Source organism: Dipodomys spectabilis, unplaced genomic scaffold (genome assembly GCF_019054845.1).
Source record: "Dipodomys spectabilis isolate Male_0828 unplaced genomic scaffold, ASM1905484v1 ptg000331l, whole genome shotgun sequence".
Taxonomy (NCBI): domain Eukaryota; kingdom Metazoa; phylum Chordata; class Mammalia; order Rodentia; family Heteromyidae; genus Dipodomys; species Dipodomys spectabilis.
The window spans coordinates 372,040-395,883 of record NW_024871008.1 but is presented as its reverse complement, the minus strand read 5'-3'; the positions used below and the strand labels follow the sequence as shown (position 1 = coordinate 395,883).

The window sequence follows — 23,844 nt, the reverse complement described above, 5'->3', positions numbered from 1 at the left end:
ACCTCACAGGGCCCCTGCTCTCCAGAGCACCCCACGGCGCTGCCGGCGCCCTCTGCTGGACGGCTCGCGGGGGTCGCAGGGCCCTCCTCTGCCCTGGGGTCTCAGTGCATTCCAGCTTCCCAGCGTGCGTCTGTCAGGCCTCTTGGTCCGTCCAGCACCTTCTGGAACCGCCCCTCGCCCTCACCTCTCCTGGACTCTGTGTCAAGACAGGTCAGTCCTCGGGCCACCGGGAGTGGACTTTGCTGCGGTGGATGGGTGGAACTGCATCCTTTAGGGTCGCCTGCAGACCCCCAGGTCCCCAGCTGTCAGGACACCGGCTGGAGATCACGGGGGCCTTGAGCATCCACCCACTGCCCTTCCCTCCTCTCCTCTTGCAGAATGGACACCAGGCCCGCAGGGAGGGGTCGGGCTGATCTGGAGGTGGCCAGGCCCGCAGGGAGGGGTCGGGCTGATCTGGAGGTGGCCAGGCCTGCAGGGAGGGGTCGGGCTGATCCAGAGGTGACCAGACCTGCAGGGAGGGGTCCGGCTGATCCGGAGGTATCCTGGGGGAGGGAGGGAGCGCTTGTCTCTGTTATAGCCTAGGACACCTGCTTCCCCCAGGGGGTGCCCTGCACCCCATCTTATAGCCAGATTTCTTCTGTAGGGAAGGGAGGAGAAAGAAAGCAGGGTGGCCAGGGGAGTCTAGAGGCTTTGTCCAGTCTGGTCCCGCCCAGACCTGGTTTCCGGAACGGTGTCTGAGCTCCTGTGGGCTGGAAGGGGGCTTCTGTGTTTGTGGTAGCAGCTGGCAAACACTAGCTCCTCCCAGAACACCTGGGGTGTGGCAGGGCAAGAGGGAGGAGTGAACTCACACGGAAGTCGAGGAGGAGACGGGGGACGTGGAAGCCCGTCTGGCCCGCCTGCATGGGGGCCACCGCCTCCCGCTGGCCCCAGACACAGAGAGCACGCCAGCATGCAGGTGAGCTGAGCGCGGCACAGGCCCAGCTGCCACTCCTCCCGCCTCTCCACCTCCCGGGAAGGCGTCTGCGGGGTCCTGGCAGCCTGGCCAGCCTGGGAGAGGGTGGTCAGAGCCATGAGTGGACTCGGGATTGATGGAACAGGCTGGAGATGTGGCAGACCCACAGGGCCTGGTTTCCAAGTCCGGGGAACCCGGGGTTGGACGTCTGTATGTGCCCTGTGATGGCTTTGCTACAGTCTCAGGGCACGTGGGGTAGTACGCATGCTGAGCCCCCGGACAGCAGCGGTGCTGGGGAGAGAGGCCCAGGGGTCAGGGCTGGCCTGCAGGGTGGTCAAGGCCGACGTACAGTGGACCTTCTGTCGCTGGGGTCCTGCTGTAGGCAGAGGCTGGCTGGTGGGACCGGGGGTGAGCGTGCTAGGGGAAGGGCTTGCGGCCCCCTGGGAGAGATCCTGCTCCTCTCCCGGGGCCAGTGCCAGGCGCTGGGTGCTCCTCTCCCGGGGCCAGTGCCAGGCGCTGGGCACCGGGGCAGAGCCCATTGGAGAGGCTGAGAGTGAAACAAAGTTTCCACTCAGCTCTCAGCTCAGGCGTGGGCCTCGTCAGCAGCCACTCCCTCTGCCAGGCCCCTCCTGGCCCCTCCTGGGCCCGGCTCTGGTCCCTGACTACTTGGCCTGACCTAGGGTCCCCTGACCACCCCGTGCCTTGGAGGTGGAGAGGCCGGGGGCTTGGGAAGGAGAGGAAACAGTCTCCATTGGCTGGAGTGAGCACTCTGGTCCTTAGCGATCCAGAGGAGTTGAGGTCTCAGCTCCCCACATGGTCTGATCACACCCACCTGCGGATTCTTTCCACGGCCCCCACTGCCCTTGCTTTGGTCCGAGCCTCTGAACCCCCAGAGCGACTTTCCCTGATCTGGGTCCCGCCCACCTCTAGCCTCAGCCCTTGGCCTTTGTGCGGGTGAGGTGCTGAGAACTGAGTCACGAGCAGTCACGATGTGCTGAGGACAGAGCTGCTATCAGTGAGTCACCAGGAGCAGGGCCTATGAATCCTCAGATGTGGTAAGGACTGAGTCCTTGCCGGGACTGTACTGAGACTGGTCCCTGGGAACTGGGACCACCGGCGTTCAGAGGTGCTGAGGGCTGCGGCCTTGAGGGCCCCTGGGCTGGGGCCACACACTCTGTCCCCCAGGAGCGCTGCCCCACGTTTTTGCCCCCGCCAAAGGCGGGGCTCTGGGCACCGGTGCCTGCTGGGTAGACACCCAGGGACCCAGCACCCAGGCATGCTCACAGTGCCCACTCCCCTCCGGCAGCACAGAGCCAGCTGCCTGGTTGGTATCTGGGGATGAGCGAGGGGCAGACATGGAAAGGATGGGCTGGGGGTGACTGACAGTGACTGCTGGAGGGAGAATGGCGGGGGTCGGATGCGAGGACTCTGGAGAGCCAGAGCAGGGGGGAGGGTGGGGGAGCAGGGGGGAGGGTGGGGAGCAGGGGGGAGGGTGGGGGAGCAGGGGGGAGCGTGGGGGAGCAGGGGGGAGCGTGGGGGAGCAGGTGGGGGAGGGGAGCAGGTGAGAGGGTGGCAGGGGGAGCAGGTGAGAGGGTGGCAGGGGGAGCAGGTGGGAGGGTGGCAGGGGGAGCAGGTGGGAGGGTGGCAGGGGGAGCAGGTGGGAGGGTGGCAGGGGGAGCAGGGGGGAGCAGGTGGGAGGGTGGGGGAGGGGGAGCAGGTGGGAGGGTGGCAGGGGGAGCAGGGGGGAGGGTGGGGGAACTGGGGGAGGGTGGGGGAGCAGGTGGGGGGAGGGGGAGCAGGGGGGAGCGTGGGGGAGCAGGTGGGGGAGGGGAGCAGGTGAGAGGGTGGCAGGGGGAGCAGGGGGGAGGGTGGGGGAGGGGAGCAGGTGGGAGGGTGGGGGAGGGGGAGCAGGTGGGAGGGTGGCAGGGGGAGCAGGGGGGAGGGTGGGGGGCAGGGGGGAGGGTGGGGGAGCGTGGGGGAGCGTGGGGGAGCAGGGGGGAGCGTGGGGGAGCAGGTGGGGGAGGGGAGCAGGTGAGAGGGTGGCAGGGGGAGCAGGTGGGAGGGTGGGGGAGGGGGAGCAGGGGGGGAGGGGAGCAGGTGGGAGGGTGGGGGAGGGGGAGCAGGTGGGAGGGTGGGGGAGCAGGTGGGAGGGGGGAGCAGGTGGGAGGGTGGGGGGAGGGGGAGCAGGTGGGGGGAGGGGAGCAGGGGGGAGGGTGGGGGAGGGGAGCAGGTGGGAGGGTGGGGGAGGGGGAGCAGGTGGGAGGGTGGCAGGGGGAGCAGGGGGGAGGGTGGGGGAGCAGGGGGGAGGGTGGGGGAGCAGGGGGGAGGGGGGAGCAGGGGGGAGGGGGGAGCAGGGGGGAGGGTGGGGGAGGGGGGAGCAGGTGGGGGGAGGGGAGCAGGTGGGAGGGTGGGGGGAGGGGGAGCAGGTGGGAGAGTGGGGGGGGAGGGGGGAGCAGGTGGGGAGGCCCTGGGGAATCAGAGCCTGGGGGATGGGGTGGGCATGAACAGCCTCTGTGCTGGGCCCTGTCAAGTGGAACGGTGCCCTTGGTGGATGGTGAAATTGCAGCATGCTCAAGGGCCCTGTCCAGAGGGCCAGGAGTGCTGGCCGGCAGGTTGGGTGCGGCCTCAGGTGAGGGGCCACACAGAGGAGAGGACTCATCCCTCTGGTGTGCAGCTAGGGGAGGTCCGGCCGGCCAGGTGGCAGCCATACCCCTGCCAACCCTGACCTGGAGGCCAGGCGGGAGGTCGGCCGCCCGAGCCGGGCTGAGGCAGGCTCCTGACCCTCAGGAGGGACAGTCCCTGGGAGCGGTGTCTCCAGAAGCTTCTTCACGTAGAACCCGTGGGCTCACCCAGTGGGACGGGTCCCATGAGCCCCAGGGCAGGAAGGACAGAAACGATGAAGGAAACTCCAGGGCTGGACATGTGGCTTCGTCCACTGCTCTGCCTGCAAAGTGGGGTGACATCACCCCACTGTACAGATGAGGAAACCGAGTCTCTGGGCAACTGGCCACAGCTGAGCCGTCTGCCTGAGCCCGAATGCTGACCCTGGTTTGCACCAGCCTCTGAGGCCCCGGCTGAGCCCACACCCTGGGAGTCGGTGGGTGGTGGCTGGCGCTATGGATGAGGACGTAGCTCCTGGACATTGCCTCAACTGCACAACGCTGTCTACTCTCTGGGTGCCCATGGCTCACACCAGCCATCCTAGCTATTCAGGGGGCTGAGGTCTGGGAACCCTGGTTTGAAGTCAGCCTGGGCAGACAAATTTGAGAGACTCTTGTTTTCAATAACCAGCAACACTTGGAAGGAGAGACGCGACTTGAGGGGCAGAGCAGCAGCCTTACGTGGAAAAGCTAAGTGAGGGCAAGAGGCCCGAGTCCAGTCCCCAGCACTGGTGCACCACGCGCATATGCACGCGTGCACACCCACCCACGCGCGTGCACAGCTGGCTGGAGCTCAGGCCAGCCCAGCCCCTCGCCCCTCACCCTGTGAAGACCCCAAGGGCAGTGCTGAGAAGCTCATGGTGTCAGGCTGGGGGCCAGAGCTAGGAGGACAGCTGGGAAGATGAGCTAGGAGGCTTGGGCTGTGGCCAGGGAGGAGACCAGAGACCGCGGGGTGTGGGGCAGCGAGTCTCAGGGCCGGGACCTGTGCGGCTGTGGGCTGGCCTGTGGCGGGGAGGTGGCTGGCACTCAGCAGCTGAGGGCAGCCCAGCTCAGGACAGTCTTTCACCCAGGCCTTCGAGGGTGAAGAACCCAGGCTCCCTTGTGATTTGGGCTCCAAAGTCCTGTCCAGCCTAGGGTTCTGGGATGGCAGGATCTGCCTCAACACCCCTGCTTTCTGAGTTTGGGGCACACTGATGTGTGGGCCCCGGACGAGAGGGAATGACAAGGGAAATCAAGCTCGTAAGACTCCACTTCCCAAACCGGGAGAGAGAGAGACAGAAGGGGTGACACTGTCCAGAAAGACACGTGCTCATTACCTGACCTGTGGAACGGCCAACCCCATATCACCTTTATCATAACCATTTTTTTTTTTTTTTTGTCGGTCGTGGGGCTTGAACTCTGGGCCTGGGCGCTGTCCCTCAGCTCTTCAGCTCAAGGCGAGCGCTCTACCACTTGAGCTACAACGCCACTTCCAGTTTTCTGGTGGTTTATTGGAGATAGGAGTCTCACGGTCTCTCCTGCCCGGGCTGGCTTTGAACCGCGATCCTCAGATCTCAGCCTCCTGAGTAGCTAGGATTACAGGTGTGAGCCACCAGCGCCCGGCCTATCATAACCATTTTAAAAAGAATTAACAAGAAGCACATACAATATATGTGTGGATTATGACCAAAGCATGTGATATGTGTCCTATAAATAATTAGTAAATGTTTTTATGAGAACCAAAGTAAATATACCACACACATAACTATAACTGAAAAAAATCCATTTCCCTAACAAATTCATCACACACAACACCCACTTGAACTCTGTTGCCCAGCTGGGGACCGGGGGCAGGCAGGTCCCTGGGCCACCTGACCTGTTTGATGGTTCTCCTTCCTCCCTGAAGAGGCGAGGGTGCCCCGCCCCTCCCCTGGGTCTGACTGAGCTCGGTTTCTCCCCTGATTCCAGACGGGAGAAGTTTCGGCTAGCAGGTGCCACACCTGGGCACAGGTGTCTGTGAGCTGACTTTGGAAGGCTGGGAGTGGCCAGTAGTCTGGGGTGTAATCGGGAGAGGGCGGGGGAAGACAGGACTTGGGCAGAGGGTGAGGAACAGGACAAAGAACCATGGACACCTAGATTGGCCCGGAGTGGCTGGGGGGGGGGCTGCCCGTCTGTGGGGGCATGGGGGGGTGGGGCAGAGCCAGCCTTGCTCAGGAGCTGTGCCCTCCGGGGGGTGTGCGTGGATCTGGGGCTCCAGGAGGGCTGCAGACTCAGCAGGACAAAGCAAAGAGGAGCTTGGTTCAGTTGAATCTGAGACAAACATTGTTTTGCAAGTCTAACCCAGACCGTCACTGAGATACCCCAGAAGCCCTTGGCGTTGATCTGAAATGGAAATGTGACTGGGTGGCCCACATTTTACCGGCAGCCTTGAGGCTGGACAGGCTGGGGCGGTCTGCGGAAACTCTGGAGGAGGCGGCAGGAATGTGGCTGGGGCAGGACGGGGGGGGGGGGGGGGGGGGGGGGGGAGGGGGTGAAGGAGGGGGGGAAGTGCGGGCAGGGAAGGGGACTGGGGGGGCGGGCAGTGTGGGCGGGGGAGGGGACAGGGACAGTGCGACTGGGAAGGGGACTGGGGGGGGGCCAGTGTGGGCGGGGGAGGGGACGGGGACAGTGCGACTGGGAAGGGGACTGGGGGGGCGGGCAGTGTGGGCGGGGGAGGGGACGGGGACAGTGCGACTGGGAAGGGGACTGGGGGGGGCGGGCAGTGCAGGCAGGAAAGGGGGCCGAGGGGGGCAGCAGGCAGAGCAAGAGCCTGAGTGGGCAGGGCAGGTGGCTGAGACTCAGAACAGCCCCGGAGAGCCCCGGCCCTCCTGCCAGGCACTCTTTTGAGGCAGGCCCTCCCTGACCTGCCTGGCAGCCTCCCCCCCACCCCCCCTGCAGGACCCAGCACCTCGGGAAAGCAGCTCTGCTTTCCCTCAGCTTCAGCACTCAGGCACCTTGTTTGTTGAGGATAAAGCACGCAGCACCCACCACCCACCAGGATGGATTCACAGCACCCACTGCTCCGGTTCTGCCACTGCCACCTCCTTTATGGTGCAGTTTTATCCAGTTTATGAACATTCCTGAAAAAATGAGGCAGTGGCTGGGCGCGGTGGCTCACACCTGTAACTCTAGCAGCTCAGGTGGCTGAGCTCTGAGGATCACGGTCCAAAGCCAGCCCAGTCAGGAATTAACTACCAAGTGCTGGAAGTGGAGCTGTGGCTCAAGTGGTAGAGCACTAGCCTTCAGGGGAAAAGCCCAGTGATATTGCCCAGGCCCTGAGTTCAAGCCCCAGGACACTCTCTCTCTCTCTCTCTCTCTCTCTCTCTCTCTCACACACACACACACACACACACACACACACACACACACACACACACACACACACAGAGTCAGGCATGGTACCACACAGAGACTTGTTTCAAAAGGAAACTAACAAAAAAAGCACAGCTTTGCCTGTTGGTTGCTTTTCAGTTTACTGTTATAAAATTGGTATATTACGTTGCAGGTAAACATCTGAAAGTCATTTTCTTTTTTCTTTTTGTTATTATACTTTATTTATTTATTTATGCCAGGCTTGGGACTTGAACTCAGGGCCTGGGTGCTGTCCCTGAGTCTCTTTGTTTTCAAGGCTACTGCTCTACTACTTGAGCCATAGCAGTACTTCCAGCATTTTGTGAGTGGTTTATTGGAGATAAGAGTCTCATGGACTTTCCTGCCTGGCTGGCTTTGAACCGTGATCCTCTGGTGCCTGGCTACGTTTTTTTATTTTTATTATAAAGGTGATGCACAGAGGGTGGCAGTTATAAGTCAGGTAAAGAGTACATTTCTTTTTGGACAGTGTTACCCCTGCCTCGCTCTCTCCCAGTTGAAAGTCATTAGAAATAAATAGCACAAGAGAACAAAAAAAGATAAAAAAATAAAAAATTTGTTTTCTGAGACGGCTTCAGCCTGGCTGTGCGCTGCGGGGGTGCACTGTGCTCAGCCCCCACCGGCCTCATGGCCCGTGCTCAGCACCCTGGCTGCTCCTCTCCCTGCTCCGACTCCCAGTCCGGGGTGGTGGGTATTCCTGTTGCCTTGGCTCCCCCCGCGGAGTTCCTCTGTGCCTGTGCATGGCCCATGGTCCAAGGTCGTCCTCATATGGGGTGAGGGGACCTTGTCCTAGCGCCCACATCCCATGGGGTCCCTGATGTCCAGTGACTCTCGGATGACCTGGCTTTCCTCACGTGGTCAGGTCAGGGTGTCTGCCCCTCGGGAGGGGGAGGGGGATGTCTGTTTCGTAGAAGGCCTGATGGAAGATCTATGGTTCCATAGCTGCTTCCCCCTCACCTTGCGCCGATGGGCTGGGGGCGCGGCATTGAGGGCAGACAGGCCAGGCATGGCTGGGGACTGCCCCGCCGCTCAGTGGGCCACCGTGTGTGCAAGGGCGTGCAAGGCGGGAGCAGTGTTCCTGGCTCCCAGCCGTTGATTTGCCCGACTCCTCACGTGTGGGCACTGGCCCCTCCTGCCACCCGCCCCATCTTCTGTTGCAAGGTTGCCTGTCTTCCCGTGGCGGCTGCTCTGGGGGGCTAGAGGGCTGTCCATGACTGTCCCCCCCAGCCCGCCCCGTCCAGCCCAGCGGCTCCCGGTGCGCCCGCGCGGACTCTGCATCATCTGTTTTGTGCCCGTGACCGCCCCCCCCCCGTGACCCCCCCCCTCACCCCCCCCGCCCCGCCCCGTCCAGCCCAGCGGCTCCCGCCCCGTCCCGTCCAGCCCCCCGTCCAGCCCAGCGGCTCCCGCCCCGTCCCGTCCAGCCCCCCGTCCAGCCCAGCGGCTCCCGCCCCGTCCCGTCCAGCCCCCCGTCCAGCCCAGCGGCCCCCCGTGCGCCCGCGCGGACTCTGCATCATCTGTTTTGTACCCGTGCTTCTGTGTGACTCTCACTTCTGTGTCACCTCCTCAGTGTCAGCCTCACTTCCACGGTCCTGGCCGCCCCGACCCCAGCTTTGCGCAGGGGTGGAGGCCGTACTCCTCGGAGCCGGAGGGGGCAGGAGGGGCCCTCCACAGACCCCCAGCCCCTCTCTGTCTCCAGGGTGAAGACAGCCTCCAGGTCCTGGTGGGCGCGGAGGCCGACAGCTTCCCGCTGGTGGAGAGGAGCCGCGCTCTTGAGGTGGGTCAGCTGGGCCTCGGGGGCTTGGTGCCGCCGCCCACCGCCGCTCCTCTAGTCCTGTACCGGGCCGTGGTCCCGTATCTCCTTCCCTCCTTCCTCCAGGCTGAGGCGTCTGAGCAATGGGACTATGTTCTGGTGGCTGATTGGCATCCTCAGCAAAGCTTGAAGCAGGAGAGGCAGCAGGAGTTTCTGGAGCAGCTCCAGAGAAAGGGCTTCCACTTCAAGGTAGGTTTGTGCCCTGCAGGCCGGAGCCTGGGTGGGGCGTCACAGGCCGAGGGCCGCAAGGACAGCCCGTGGGGACAGGTCCCGGCTGCAGATGAAGGGAACAGGTTCCCATGTGGCTTCCCCAGGTGGTGGAAGACGGGAAACAGGTGTATTTCGGGATTCGAGCAGACAGTAGGATCTTTGACCTGTACCAAACTCTCCTCATGGAATCCGAGGGTCCAACCCCCAGTGACAAACTCGCCAAGTCTGAGCCGGTCCCAGCCACCACGAGGTGAGAGGCTGCGTCGAGAGCCAGGGCTGGGAGTGCCCTAACCTCACCCCCAGACCTGGTACAGAGTGACCTCACCCCCAGACCTGATACAGACAGAGTGACCTCACCCCCAGACCTGCTACAGACAGAGTGACCTCACCCCCAGACCTGGTACAGACAGAGTGACCTCACCCCCGGACCTGGTACAGACAGAGTGACCTCACCCCCGGACCTGGTACAGACAGAGTGACCTCACCCCTGGACCTGGTACAGACAGAGTGACCTCACCCCCGGACTTGGTACAGAGTGACCTCACCCCCGGACCTGGTACAGACAGAGTGACCTCACCCCCGGACCTGGTACAGACAGAGTGACCTCACCCCCGGACTTGGTACAGAGTGACCTCACCCCCGGGCCTGGTACAGACAGAGTGACCTCACCCCCGGGCCTGGTACAGACAGAGTGACCTCACCCCCGGGCCTGGTACAGACAGAGTGACCTCACCCCCGGGCCTGGTACAGACAGAGTGACCTCACCCCCGGGCCTGGTACAGACAGAGTGACCTCACCCCCGGGCCTGGTACAGACAGAGTGACCTCACCCCCGGGCCTGGTACAGACAGAGTGACCTCACCCCCGGGCCTGGTACAGACAGAGTGACCTCACCCCCGGGCCTGGTACAGACAGAGTGACCTCACCCCCGGGCCTGGTACAGACAGAGTGACCTCACCACCGGACCTGATACAGACAGAGTGACCTCACCACCGGACCTGATACAGACAGAGTGCCCTCACCCCTGGGCCTGGCATGGGCAGAGTACCCTCACCCCCGGGCCTGGTACAGACAGTGACCTCACCCCTGGGCCTGGCATGGGCAGAGTCGTGGCCTGTGCTGAGTTCTGTCTCCTCTCAGCCTCGGAGCGTAGAGGCCCTAGGTTCTGACCCCATGCGACCACCCTTCCCCAGTTTCCATGTGTGACAAGGTATAATGATGAGTCTGTTACTGAGGCATTCTGAAGGACACCTTTGACCTTGTTTGTGAGGACACAGAATCCCAGCTAGGTGTGAAGTGAGGGGAGTGGGCAGGACTTTCAGAGGCCAGCGTCTCCCCCAAATCCCCCCATTCTAGTTCAAAGGCCCCTCTCTGCACGTCTGCACCACACCTTCTGCACAGAAGCCTGGTAGGGAGAGGCTGCTGTGTCCCCAGGTCCCAGCTCCGCCACTTACCTCCCCTGGCATTTCCGGTCCCGGTCCCCGCCCCCCGCCCCCACCAGGTGCCAGGGCTCAGCCGGAGCCTGGCCAGAGGGCATGGGCAGAGGGTGCTCTTGGAATCTGATCGTGGGTCCCAGAGCCGCTGAGACCAGCAAGAGCAACAAGAGGCAGCCGGAAGAGCAGGCAGCTTGGTGGGAGCCTAGAGGTTCAGGCTTCATGGAAGGAGTCACACACACACACACACACACACACACACACACACACACACACACACACACACACGAGGCACAGCCAGAGGATGCCCTCCACTGTGGCTCTGCAGCTCCATGCCTGGCAATGTGGCCATAGTCATGTCACCCAGCATCTCTGAGCCTCAGCCCCCATGTAGGTAAAATGACTCACTGGGTTGTAAAGAGGGATTGTTCTGGCATGTGGTAGGCTTCAGAGGTGGGGGCAGGATTGAAAGGCGGGGGCTCTGGGAGCCAGGGCTGACAGCAGGAGTGGGGGTGGGGAAGGACCCTGGCAGCGTCCCACCCCCAGCGGCTCTCAGAAGGGTGAGTGGGATCCCAGCTGATCTGTGGGTTCAGAGCCCAGGTGGAAGGCGGATGGGACAGCGGGACCGGACCCTGACCTCACCCTTGGGTTTCAGAATCCGAATTGTGAACTTTCTCCTGAACCGCACGACAGCCGCCGGGGGTGAGGCTAAGGGCAGGTGATGGGAGGCACGGCACAGGCAGCCCCTTTGCCCTCCGCCCCCTGACACAGGCCTGTGACCCCCAGACTCCTTCGAGGACTTGGTGAAAGGCGGGGTCTTTAAAGCCAGGTTTGCCCTGCACAAGGTGAGAGGTGGGCCGGCTCTGGGGCTGGGGTCTGGGGCTTGAGGGTGAGACCCCAGCGAACGCGAACGTTGTCACCTAGGTCCACAGGGAGGAAGAGCTGAAGAAGTGGGCGCAGTGGAGAAGCATGTTCCGTAAGCAGCCGATTGACACAATCAGGTAACCTTGCCCCCGGGGGAACCCCAGGGCCCGCCAAGGGGGCTGCGGCTGCCCGGAGGAGGAGGGGAGGCCTCGACAGGGTGGCTTGTCTGTAGGAACTATTTTGGCGAGAAGGTGGCACTGTACTTTGCGTGGCTCGGCTGGTACACTTACATGCTGGTGCCCGCGGCGCTGATGGGCCTCCTCGTCTTCCTGAGTGGGTTCACCCTGTTTGATGCCAGTCAGATCAGGTAGGCCAGGTGCTGGGGACTGGAGGCTAGGGCGGTGGGCTGGGATGGGGACAGGGCCCCAGCACGGCCTGGCATCTGGGAAAAATCAGTGTCAGCACCACCCCTGCCCCCTCAGCAAGGAGGTCTGTGAAGCCCACAGCGTTGTCATGTGCCCCGTGGGGGAACACACCGGAGGCTTCCACGTGCTGTCGGAGACGTGCACCTTTGCGAAGGTCTGCTGCAAACCTAGGGCACGGGCTGGCGCGGTGTGTCTGCCCAGGGGTGGGGGTGGGAAGACGGGAACCCGGGTGCTCTGCAGAGCTGGAGGCCCCCCTCCCTGGGGCACGGGTGAAGGCCTAGCGCAGCCTGTGCCTCTCCCCAGCTCACCCACCTCTTCGACAACGACGGCACGGTGCTGTTTGCCTTTTTCATGGCTGTGTGGGGTGAGTCTGCTGGCCTTCTGCACCGTTCTGAGGGCCGGCCTGAGCCCGAGGCCCTGCAGGGTCAGCACCAGCATCTGAAGTGCTTTCTTGTCTCCACTGCAGCCACAGTGTTCCTAGAGATCTGGAAACGGCAGCGAGCACAGGTGGTCCTGAACTGGGACTTGTACGGCTGGGATGAAGACCAGGTAAGGCAGGCCAGCAGCAAGGGTCATCGGCACCCCGAGGGCCCTGTGGCCCAAACCGTGGCCGCGGTCTGAGCTGGGTACTGCAGGAAGGCATGGTGCTGTCGTGCACCCCGTGTCTGAGCTGTGTCCCCCATTCAGTGGGTTCTCTCCTGTTGAGCGTGTCCACCCTGTTGGAGGTGTTTCCCGCTGTGTCTGAGGCGTGTTGTGCCTTCTCCCCAGGAAGAGATGGCTCTTGAGCTCATCAACTGCCCTGAGTATAGGCTCCGATTTCACCAACACTCCTACCTGCGAAGCACCATCATCCTGGTCCTGTCTCTGTTCATGGTACTGGAGGGAGTGAGGGGCGGGGCGAGAGGGTGAGGGGGCGGGGCGAGGGGCGGGGCGACAGGGCGAGGGGCGGGGCGACAGGGCGAGGGGCGGGGCGACAGGGCGAGGGGCGGGGCGAGGGGTGGGGAGGGGGCGAGGCGAGGGGGTGGAGCGGGGCGAGGGGCAGAGCGAGAGGGGCGGGCCGGAGCGAGGGGGCGGAGTGAAGGGTGGAGCGGGGTGGGGTGGAGTGAGGGGGCGGAGCGGGGGCAAGGGGTGGGCGAGAGACGGAGCGAGGGGTGAGGGGAGGGGAAGCCCGGGCGAGCGGGGGCGATGGGCGGGGCGATGGGCGGCGCGGTGCGAGGGTGGGGCGGGGCGATGGGCAGAGCGAGGGGCGGGGCCGGGCGAGGGGCGGGGCGAGGGCGGGGCCGCAGAGCGGGGCGGGACGGCAGAGCGGCCCCAGCCCGCCCCAGCCCGCCCACCGCTGCCCACCCTCAGATCGGCCTCATTATCGGCATGGCCCACGTGCTGGTTGTCTACCGAGTGCTGGCGGCCGCCCTCTTCAGCAGCTTCCTGGGCGAGCAGGTGACCACGGCGGTGGTGGTGACCGGAGCTCTGGTCCACTATGTGATTATTGTCCTCATGACCAAGGTAGGGCAGCCGAGGAGCGGGGCTGAGGCGCCCCGCGAGCCCCGCGTGTGACGCCCTTTCCCGGCAGGTCAACAGGTTCATGGCCCTGAAGCTCTGCGACCTGGGTGAGAGGAGGCCCCGGCTGGGGGGGGCGGGGGGCCCGGGGCGCGTCCTGGGGGGCCGGGGGGCCGGGGCGCGTCCTGGGGGGCGAGGGGAGCCGGGGCGCGTCCTGGGGGGCGGGGGGAGCCGGGACGCGTCCTGGGGGGCCGGGGGGCCGGGGCGCGTCCTGGGGGGCCGGGGGGCCGGGGCGCGTCCTGGGGGGCGAGGGGAGCCGGGACGCGTCCTGGGGGGCGGGGGGAGCCGGGACGCGTCCTGGGGGGCGGGGGGAGCCGGGACGCGTCCTGGGGGAGCCGGGGCGCGTCCTGGGGGCCGGGGGGAGCCGGGGCGCGTCCTGGGGGCCGGGGGGAGCCAGGGCGCGTCCTGGGGGCCGGGGGGAGCCGGGACGCGTCCTGGGGGAGCCGGGGCGCGTCCTGGGGGCCGGGGGGAGCCGGGGCGCGTCCTGGGGGCCGGGGGGAGCCGGGACGCGTCCTGGGGGGCGGGGGGAGCCGGGACGCGTCCTGGGGGAGCCGGGGCGCGTCCTGGGGGCCGGGGGGAGCCGGGGCGCGTCCTGGGGGCCGGGGGGAGCCAGGGCGCGTCCTGGGGGCCGGGGGGAGCCGGGACGCGTCCTGGGGGAGCCGGGGCGCGTCCTGGGGGCCGGGGGGAGCCGGGGCGCGTCCTGGGGGCCGGGGGGAGCCGGGACGCGTCCTGGGGGAGCCGGGACGCGTCCTGGGGGGCGGGGGGAGCCGGGGCGCGTCCTGGGGGCCGGGGGGAGCCGGGACGCGTCCTGGGGGAGCCAGGGCGCGTCCTGGGGGCCGGGGGGAGCCGGGGCGCGTCCTGGGGGCCGGGGGGAGCCGGGACGCGTCCTGGGGGAGCCAGGGCGCGTCCTGGGGGGCGGGGGGAGCCGGGGCGCGTCCCGGGGGGCGGGGGGAGCCGGGGCGCGTCCTGGGGGAGCTGGGGCGCGTCCTGGGGGCCGGGGGGAGCCGGGACGCGTCCTGGGGGAGCCAGGGCGCGTCCCGGGGGGCGGGGGGAGCCGGGGCGCGTCCCGGGGGGCGGGGGGAGCCGGGGCGCGTCCTGGGGGCCGGGGGGAGCCTGGGCGCGTCCTGGGGGCCGGGGGGAGCCGGGACGCGTCCTGGGGGAGCTGGGGCGCGTCCTGGGGGCCGGGGGGAGCCGGGACGCGTCCTGGGGGAGCCAGGGCGCGTCCTGGGGGCCGGGGGGAGCCGGGGCGCGTCCTGGGGGCCGGGGGGAGCCGGGACGCGTCCTGGGGGAGCCAGGGCGCGTCCTGGGGGCCGGGGGGAGCCGGGGCGCGTCCTGGGGGCCGGGGGGAGCCGGGACGCGTCCTGGGGGAGCCAGGGCGCGTCCTGGGGGGCGGGGGGAGCCGGGGCGCGTCCCGGGGGGCGGGGGGAGCCGGGGCGCGTCCTGGGGGAGCTGGGGCGCGTCCTGGGGGCCGGGGGGAGCCGGGACGCGTCCTGGGGGAGCCAGGGTGCGTCCTGGGGGGCGGGGGGAGCCAGGGCGCGTCCCGGGGGGCGGGGGGAGCCGGGGCGCGTCCCGGGGGGCGGGGGGAGCCGGGGCGCGTCCTGGGGGCCGGGGGGAGCCAGGGCGCGTCCTGGGGGCCGGGGGGAGCCTGGGCGCGTCCTGGGGGCCGGGGGGAGCCGGGACGCGTCCTGGGGGAGCCGGGGCGCGTCCTGGGGGCCGGGGGGAGCCGGGGCGCGTCCTGGGGGCCGGGGGGAGCCAGGGCGCGTCCTGGGGGCCGGGGGGAGCCGGGACGCGTCCTGGGGGAGCCGGGGCGCGTCCTGGGGGCCGGGGGGAGCCGGGGCGCGTCCTAGGGGGCCGGGGGGAGCCGGGACGCGTCCTGGGGGCCGGGGGGAGCCGGGACGCGTCCTGGGGGGTCACTCGGGCCGGGCGCGTCCCGGGGGGCGGGGGGACGGCGGGCGAGCGCGCGCTGTGTCTCCTTGCAGAGGAGCCCAGAACCTTCTCCGAGCGGGAGAGCAAGTTCACCGTCAAGTTCTTCGCCCTGCAGTTCTTCGTGCACTTCTCCTCTCTCATCTACATCGCCTTCATCCTGGGCAGGTGCGCTGCCTCTGCGCGCCGCGGCTGAGCCCTGCCGTTCCGGCCGCAGGGCTGGGGCGGGGCTCCGCGGGGAGCCAGGCCCCGGGTTCGACTCCTCAGCGCCACAGAGGCAGAAAGGCGCATGGCGCCGCGGCTCAGGGCCAGCGCCCAGCCCCACAGGAGAACCAAGGCTGGGTCGGGCTCGCCCTGGCGAGTGTTCCAGGCCCGCATCGCCACGGGCCTCTTGCGCCTCAGCAGTCCCGGGGCTCTGCTCATCTCTGAGTTGGTTTCTGCTAGCAGATGGGACGGGTCTTTATAACAACGGCTTATTCCCATCCCATACGCCCACTGGCTCTTCACGGTCGTCAGATCATTGAATCTACACAGTGGCCCCAGGAACAGTGTTGTCTTTGCCTCATGTCACCGATGAGACCACTGAGGCCTAGCTTGGTTAAGAAACTCAGGGTTAAACTACCAATAGGTGATGAAGCAGAACGTTTGGCTCTGGAGCTCAGCTCCTCAGTTGCTGTGTCTGGTCCTGTTGGAAAGAGAGAGATCTTCAGAGGGCAGGTCTCCTCCCCCCGCAGTGAGCTTTTCACAAGATCTTCTGTGGTTGCTGCTTTTCATGCCAGCACCGTGGCCATGATTGACTTTAGATGCTTGTGGTTTGGCAGTGTGATTCATGAGGACGTAGAGTTGGTGTGAGAATGAAGCCCATGTGTCTAATTCTCTGTGAGCAGCTGTCCCCTCTCTGCGCGGCCCACTGCCCTCCTGTCCTGGGAAGCCCGTGTGCTCCACGCAGCTCCCGTGGGCCCCACACCACCAGGCTGCAGCTGGCTGCACTGAGATCACCGCTCTGCGGCTCGAACTCAGGGCTTAGCTTTCTTGACCATGGTTGGTGTTCTACCACTTGAGCCATGCCTCCAGTCCAATATCTTGCTGGTTAATTGGATTCTTACAGACTCTTCTCTCAGGGTTGGCTTCAAACTGCAATCTTCCAATGCTTAGCCTTCTGAGTGGTATGGATTATAGGTGTGAGCCATTGGTAGCTGGCTCTTTTTCCTTTTTTTTTTTTTTATTGGTCATGGGGCTTGAATTCTGGGCCTGGGCTCTGTCCCTGGGATCTTCAGCTCAAGGCGAGTGCTCTACCACTTGAGTCACAGTGCCACATCTGGTTTTCTGGTGAGTAACTGGAAATAAGAATCTCATGGAGGGGCTAGGAAGGTGGCTCAGTGGTAGAGTGCATGCCTTGCAAGCATGAGGCCCTGGGTTCGATTCCTCAGCACCACATAAACAGAAAAAGCCGGAAGTGGCGCTGTGGCTCAAGTGGTAGAGCACTAGCCTTGAGCTGAAGAGCTGAGGGACAGCGTCCAGATCCAGAGTTCAGACCCCATGACCAGCAAAAAAAAAAAAAGAATCTCATGGACTTTCCTGCCTTGGCTGGCTTTGAGCATCGTTTCTCAGATCTCAGCTCCTGCGTAGCTAAGGTTACTGGTGCCCATCTTTCTTTTTTCCCTTTTTAATGGTAATTTACACCTTTATTCTTTTTTTCTGTTGTTCTTTGTTTAAACTTTTGTCAGTTTTGGGGCCTGAACTCTGGGCCTGGGCGCTGTTCCTCAGCTCTTCAGCTCAAGGCTAGCTCTCTATCACTTGAGCCACAGCGCCACTTCCAGCTTTTTCTGCTTATGTGGTGCTGATGCATGCACATAATGCATGCAAGGCAAGCGCTCTACCACTGAGCCACTTTCCCAGCCCTATACCTTTATTCTCTTACTTGCCTTTTATTTGTATTTCTCTTTGGACAATGTCACTCCTTCCTTAAGTCTCTTCCAGTTTTTCCCTCCTGTGCCCACCCACAGTTTTATAGTTCAATATAGTTTCCACTGAGTACCACTGCCCTATTTGTTCATCCTTTGCCCCCCCATTTCCATGCCTCCACCTTTATTCTTTAGATGAACTTTTGAATCATTCTGTCAAACTGCCTCAAAATTTGTAGGGTTTGCGTTAGTATTATAGTAAAGATACAGATAACGTTAGAGAGAATTGGTCTGGGAAGGTGGCTCAGTGGTAAAGCGCTTGCCTTGCATGTATGAGGCCCTGGGTTCAATTCCTTGGCACCACATAAGCAGGAAAAAAAGCCGGAAGTGGCGCTGTGGCTCAAGTGGTAGAGAGCTAGCCTTGAGCTGAAGAGCTGAGGAACAGTGCCCAGGCCCAGAGTTCAGGCCCACAACCGGACCAAAAAACAAAAAACAAAAAAACATTAGAGAAAATTGACCAGAATACTGTATTCGTTTCCTGCTGCTGCTGTAGCAGGTGACAACGGCCTAGTGGCTGTGACAACCCAAGTGAGTTGATCACCTTACAGCTCACGTGGCCCAGGGTTCCAGATGACTAGTACCTGAAACTCGACGTGCCACAGGCCCGTCTCTTTGCACGCTTGAGGAAAGTCCGCTTTCTTGCCTTTCTTGCCAGGATTCATGATGTTCTCTTCCGGCTCCAAAACTAGCAATGTCAAGCCAGGTGCCAGTGGCTCAAACTTGTAATCCTAACTACTCAGGGAGCTGAAGTCTGAGGATTGTAGCTCAAAGCCGGCTTGAGCAGGGAAGTCCATGAGGCTCTTATCTCTAATTAACCACCAAAAAACTGTCAAGTGGAGCTGTGGCTCAGGTGGTAGAGTGCTTGCTTTGAGTGCAAAAGCTCAGGGACAGTGCCCAAGCCTTGAGTTCAAGCCCCAGTATGGGCACAAAGGAAAACAAGACAAAATAAAAAACCTGGCGATGTCAAGCTGAGTCCTGGTTGGCCACTCCTTTCTCCATTTAAGATCCTAAAGACTCTGAAGTCTCTGTGGATTGGTCTGCTGATTGGCAGCCTTCATCCCATCGGTCATATCACTGAGATTCATTGCCACAGGTTTCAGGAATCAGGACTGGCTGGCTTTGGGGGCCATACCTTCCCCTATCCCAGGGCAGCTCTGACTTCTCCTACTGAAAGCCGGCTCCCTTTATATTCTTTATTACAGTAGAGTTTCTTCATATAGCTCACAAGGTTTCTTGTGAATTTCATTCTGGTTATTTACAGGTTTTGTTTGTTGTTAAGACGGGGTCTTCCCCTGTCTTCCAGGCTGGTGTAGAACTCGAGAGCTTCTGTCTCAGCTTCTCTCTCTCATGCTGGGTTAAAGGTGCGCACTACCACACCGGGCCAGTTCACAAGTTTCCACTGTCTGCGACTGATTGCTCCTCTCCTCTCCTTTCTCCCCTCCTGCACGGTTTTTCCTCCCTTTCCTTCACTACTCTCTTCTCTTCTCCTCCCTCCCCCTTCTCCTCCTCTCCTTCCCCTTCCCCCTTTCTTCTCCCCTTTCCCCTCCCCCTTCTTCTCCTCCTCTTTCTTTTCCTTCCCTTCTTCCCCTCCTCTTCTCTTCCCCTTCCTCCCACTACCTTTCTCTCCCCTCTAGCTCCTCCCTCTCCCCTTGCTAGACAGACACTTGGGCCTTGGTCCCTAGTAGTGTGTATGTGTGCAGGTGTGTGTATTATGTCACAGAAAACAGGAAATCTTTAAACATAAACTTACCATATGTACAGTTTCTCTGGGGATAGAGACCAACTCAGCACTCCTGTCTGAGCCTGTGGGGCCTGCATGAGGCTGGGCTTGTGTGCTGCCCTGCAGGGCCTGCAGAATGAGACTGGGCTTGTGTGCTGCCCTGCAGGCTCTCAGGATGAGGCTGGGCTTGTGTGCTGCCTTGCAGGGCCCGCAGAATGAGACGGGGCTTGTGTGCTGTCCTGCAGGCTCTCAGGATGAGGCTGGGCTTGTGTGCTGCCCTGCAGGCTCTCAGGATGAGGCTGGGCTTGTGTGCTGCCCTGCAGGCTCTCAGGATGAGGCTGGGCTTGTGTGCTGCCCTGCAGGCTCTCAGGATGAGGCTGGGCTTGTGTCTGCTGCCCTGCAGGCCCTCAGGATGAGACTGGGCTTGTGTGTTGCCCTGCAGGCTCTCAGGATGAGGCTGGGCTTGTGTGCTGCCCGGCAGGGCCTCAGGATGAGGCTGGGCTTGTGTGCTGCCCTGCAAGCCCTCAGGATGAGGCTGGGCTTGTCTGCTGTCCTGCAGGCCCTCAGGATGAGGCTGGGCTTGTGTGCTGCCCTGCAGGCTCTCAGGATGAGGCTGGGCTTGTGCTGCCCTGCAGGCCCTCAGGATGAGGCTGGGCTTGTGTGCTGTCCTGCAGGCCCTCAGGATGAGGCTGGGCTTGTGTGTTGCCCTGCAGGCTCTCAGGATGAGGCTGGGCTTGTGTGCTGTCCTGCAGGCTCTCAGGATGAGGCTGGGCTTGTGTACTGCCTGGCAGGGCCTCAGGATGAGGCTGGGCTTGTGTGCTGCCCTGCAGGCTCTCAGGATGAGGCTGGGCTTGTGTGCTGCCCTGCAGGGCCTCAGGATGAGGCTGGGCTTGTGTCTTCTGTCCGGCAGGCTCTCAGGATGAGGCTGGGCTTGTCTGCTGCCCTGCAGGCTCTCAGGATGAGGCTGGGCTTGTGCTGTCCTGCAGGCTCTCAGGATGAGGCTGGGCTTGTGTGCTGCCCGGCAGGCTCTCAGGATGAGGCTGGGCTTGTGTGCTGCCCTGCAGGGCCGGCAGGAGGAGAGTTAGGTGCTACGTCATTTGTCTCACGGGCACTGCAGCCTCAGCAGGGTGCTGGCCTGCCTCCTCCCACACCTCACTTTCCACCCCAGGATCAACGGCCACCCTGGGAAGTCCACACGCCTGGCGGGTCTGTGGAAGCTAGAGGAGGTCAGTGTGGCGTCCTCCTGTGTCGGGGCCCTCCTGTGTCCAGGCCCTCCTCCTGAAGCCCTCCCCTGATCTCCTCTGGCCCCACAGTGCCATCTCAGCGGCTGCATGATGGACCTGTTTGTGCAGATGGCCATCATCATGGGTCTGAAGCAAACACTGAGCAATTGCATGGAGTACCTGGGCCCGTGAGGAAGGCCTCTGCCCATCCCCACCCGGCCCCACCCGCCCGCCCTTCCCTCCGCCCCTGCCTGCAGGTCTTCACCACTCCTGTCCCTCAGGTGGCTGGCCCACAAGTGCCGTACCATGTGGACCGTCAAGCGCAACTTTGGGGCCCACGAGCCCGAGCTGCAGGAGTGGCGACGCAACTACCTCCTGAACCCCATTACCACCTTCAGCCTGTTTGACGAGTTCATGGAAATGAGTGTGTGGAGGAGGAGGGGAGCGTGGGGGGGAGGGGGCTTCTGAGCCCTGGCCCACACTGAGGTGTCCGCCACACAGTGATCCAGTACGGCTTCACCACCATCTTCGTGGCCGCTTTTCCGCTGGCACCGCTGCTCGCGCTCTTCAGCAACCTGGTGGAGATCCGCCTGGACGCCATCAAGATGGTCCGGCTGCAGCGGCGCCTGGTGGCCCGCAAGGCCAAGGACATCGGTCGGTCAGGCCGGCAGGGTGGGCTGAGGGGGCGGGTGCTGGGGTGCAGCAGCCAGCTGCAGGCTCTGCGCTCTGCGCAGCGGGGCCTGCGACTGCACTCATCTGTTGTAGCTCAAGCCTGTGCCTGATGGTACTGGGGCTCCACTCCTCCACCCAGACAGCCATTCTGCCTACGGGGCTGCCAAGGTTGAGGGCTGAGTCTGGGAAGCCCAGTCCCCAGTGGGGGGGTGCCTGGGACCAAAAGGTCCTGCTAAGGAGTTCAGGAGGAAGATGGGGGACAAGATCCCCCAGTCCTTCCCCCCCCCATTTATGCCAGGGTGAAGGACTGCAGGAGGCACAGCACTGTATCTGCCTTGGCTGGGGATTTCCGAATGAGAAACTTCACCCACTGCTGCACTGGGGTGTCGTGGGCAGGGTGCCACAGGCCCTCGGCCAGGCGGGCTGCCGGCCTCTGGGGACTGGACCAGGCTGCAGAGCGGGGCTGCCTCGGCCACGGCTCTGATGGCCTCTCCCCGCTGCTCTGGCCCAGGGACCTGGCTGCAGGTGCTGGAGACCGTCGGCGTCCTGGCCGTTATCACCAATGGCATGGTCATAGCCTTCACCTCTGAGTTCATCCCCCGCATGGTCTACAAGTACCGCCATGGCCCGTGCCACCCCGGCTCCAACTCTACAGAAGAGTAAGGCCTCACACGCTGAGAATCCCCCCCCCAAGAAACCAGCCCCGAGGAGCCCAAGCCCTCCCTGCCGGGAGTGGCCGGACACTGCCTGCGCAACGTGGGACTATAGTGCAGCTGGAGCTGGGGCTTCCTTGCCCTGCCCACACTGACCTTTAGCCCCTCGGCTAGAGCCTGTTGGGATGGAGGTCCTGGAGTACAGCTGCCGCTGAATGGCTCACAAGGGGACCGGGCAGAGCCATGCCTAGCTCCTTTCCCTGGAGCGTGGCAACTGCAGATCGCGTCTCCTGGAGCAGCTCCAGGAGTGTTCCCCAGACTCTGGGGGAGGGGGAGACAGTTGGTGGTACCCCAGTAGACTCAGCACCCATAGTGCCTGCTCCAATTGTCCCCCAGACTCAGTGGGTCTCTGAGAAGTGCTTCAGGCCCCGGGGGCCCTGCTAGCCCCCCACTTTCTGAGAAGTGCTTCAGGCCCCGGGGGCCCTGCTAGCCCCCCACTTTCTGAGAAGTGCTTCAGGCCCCGGGGGCCCTGCTAGCCCCCCACTTTCTGAGAAGTGCTTCAGGCCCCGGGGGCCCTGCTAGCCCCCCACTTTCTGAGAAGTGCTTCAGGCCCCGGGGGCCCTGCTAGCCCCCCACTTTCTGAGAAGTGCTTCAGGCCCCGGGGGCCCTGCTAGCCCCCCACTTTCTGAGAAGTGCTTCAGGCCCCGGGGGCCCTGCTAGCCCCACACTTTCTGAGAAGTGCTTCAGGCCCCGGGGGCCCTGCTAGCCCCCCACTTTCTGAGAAGTGCTTCAGGCCCCGGGGGCCCTGCTAGCCCCCCACTTTCTGAGAAGTGCTTCAGGCCCCGGGGGCCCTGCTAGCCCCCTCCTGTCTTTGCAGCTGCCTCAAGGGCTATGTGAACCACAGCCTGTCTGTTTTCCACATCAAGGACTTCCAGGACCCAATCATGAAAGAGGGCTGGGAAAACATCACCAAGTGCAGGTCTGGAACCTTCTTCTCCCCCTTCTCCCTCCCCCCCCAGGTTGCCCTCCTGACCCCTGACCTCAGGTTCCTCCCTCCTTCAGGTACCGGGACTACCGCAACGCCCACGACTACAACCTCTCTGAGCAGTTCTGGTTTCTCCTGGCCATCCGCCTAGCTTTCGTCATCCTCTTCGAGGTGAGCGGAAGTGAGGAGAGGTGGAGGTGGCAGGCAGGCAGCTCTCTTCACCGACCCCCAAAGGTCCTGTTTAGCCCTGTCCTTACTGGGCCTCCTGGGCCCCCATCCGCAGCATGTGGCCTTGTGCGTCAAGCTCATCGCGGCGTGGTTTGTGCCGGACACCCCCCAGTTGGTGAAGAACACTGTGCTAGACAAGAAGTACAAGACGCTTCAGGAGAAGTACAGGATGCTTCGGGAGAAGTACCAGACACTTCAGGAGAACCAGACGCTTCAGAAAATGTGGTAGGGCTGGCTGGGCTGGGGCAGGCGCTGGGGAAGGTCCACGGGGGATCCACCCTTTGACCTTACCTGCCCACCCACCCACCGGCAGGCCCAGCTCCAGGAGCACAGAGGTGTAGACAGCCAGCCCTGAACAAGGGGAGAGGAGCCTGGGCACCAGCTCCCACGTCCACAGACTGACCCTGACCGCGGCCTGCCCTGGGAGCTGTGAGAAGGCCCGGGTGTGGGATCCTGGGAGGCCTGTGTCGACATGGGTGGCCCTGGAGGCTGCGTACATGTGGGTGGTTATCGGAGTCCTTGAATAAAGGTGGTATACCTGGCACGTCCAAGGAAGCCCTGGACAGCCTTCTATAGCTGCGCCGTTGGAGTTCTGTGTGTTTAAAGCACTGGTGTCCCTATGGCATCTGCCCCATTTCTCTGGGTGTCCAAGTTCCCATAGAGCCAGGGTGTGGGGCTTCATGCAGGCCAAAGCAGGAAGAGTTCTCAGGGCCTTCCTCTGCCGGCCCCCAGCCCCCTGCGGCCAGCTGGCCCCTCCAGCCCCCGGCCCCCTGCAGCCCAGCCCCCGGCCCCCTGCAGCCCAGCCCCCAGCCCCCTGCAGCCAGCTGGCCCCCTGCAGCCAGCTGGCCCCCTGCAGCCAGCTGGCCCCCCCCCCCCCGCCCCCTGCAGCCCAGCCCCCGGCCCCCTGCGGCCAGCTGGCCCCTCCAGCCCCCAGCCCCCTGCAGCCAGCTGGCCCCCCCCCCCCCGCCCCCTGCAGCCCAGCCCCCGGCCCCCTGCGGCCAGCTGGCCCCTCCAGCCCCCGGCCCCCTGCAGCCCAGCCCCTGGCCCCCTGCGGCCAGCTGGCCCCTCCAGCCCCCGGCCCCTTGCAGCCTGGCTGGCCCCTCCAGCCCCGTTGGCCCTCAGCTGGGCTCCTGTCCCCCTGGAGGCCCTGGCCGTGCTCAGCCGCCAGAACTTTCTGTC

At 63.9% G+C, this 23,844-nt stretch overlaps 1 protein-coding gene across 1 annotated transcript; it reads left to right on the top strand.

The window, feature by feature from the left end:
• Nucleotides 1–883: 883 nt before the first annotated feature.
• On the top strand, nt 884–23,202 carry Ano9 (anoctamin 9). The gene is made up of 24 exons (XM_042665513.1): nt 884–955; nt 8,696–8,773; nt 8,876–8,998; nt 9,124–9,269; nt 11,107–11,153; nt 11,238–11,296; nt 11,376–11,452; nt 11,548–11,682; nt 11,798–11,894; nt 12,044–12,104; nt 12,207–12,289; nt 12,509–12,613; nt 13,091–13,243; nt 13,311–13,347; nt 15,277–15,388; nt 20,073–20,130; nt 20,218–20,315; nt 20,409–20,551; nt 20,629–20,781; nt 21,311–21,458; nt 22,330–22,431; nt 22,515–22,608; nt 22,721–22,890; nt 22,979–23,202. The coding sequence occupies exons 1-24, from the start codon at nt 950–952 to the stop codon at nt 23,004–23,006; spliced, it is 2,313 nt and encodes a 770-aa protein (XP_042521447.1). The 5' UTR covers nt 884–949; the 3' UTR covers nt 23,007–23,202.
• Nucleotides 23,203–23,844: the final 642 nt, after the last annotated feature.

Bases quoted from the DNA above. Each gene is read 5' to 3' on its own strand.
- Ano9 (XM_042665513.1), top strand. The intron at 13,244-13,310 runs GTAGGGCAGCCG...CTTTCCCGGCAG, and splicing joins TTATTGTCCTCATGACCAAG to GTCAACAGGTTCATGGCCCT. The intron at 13,348-15,276 runs GTGAGAGGAGGC...GTCTCCTTGCAG, and splicing joins CCTGAAGCTCTGCGACCTGG to AGGAGCCCAGAACCTTCTCC.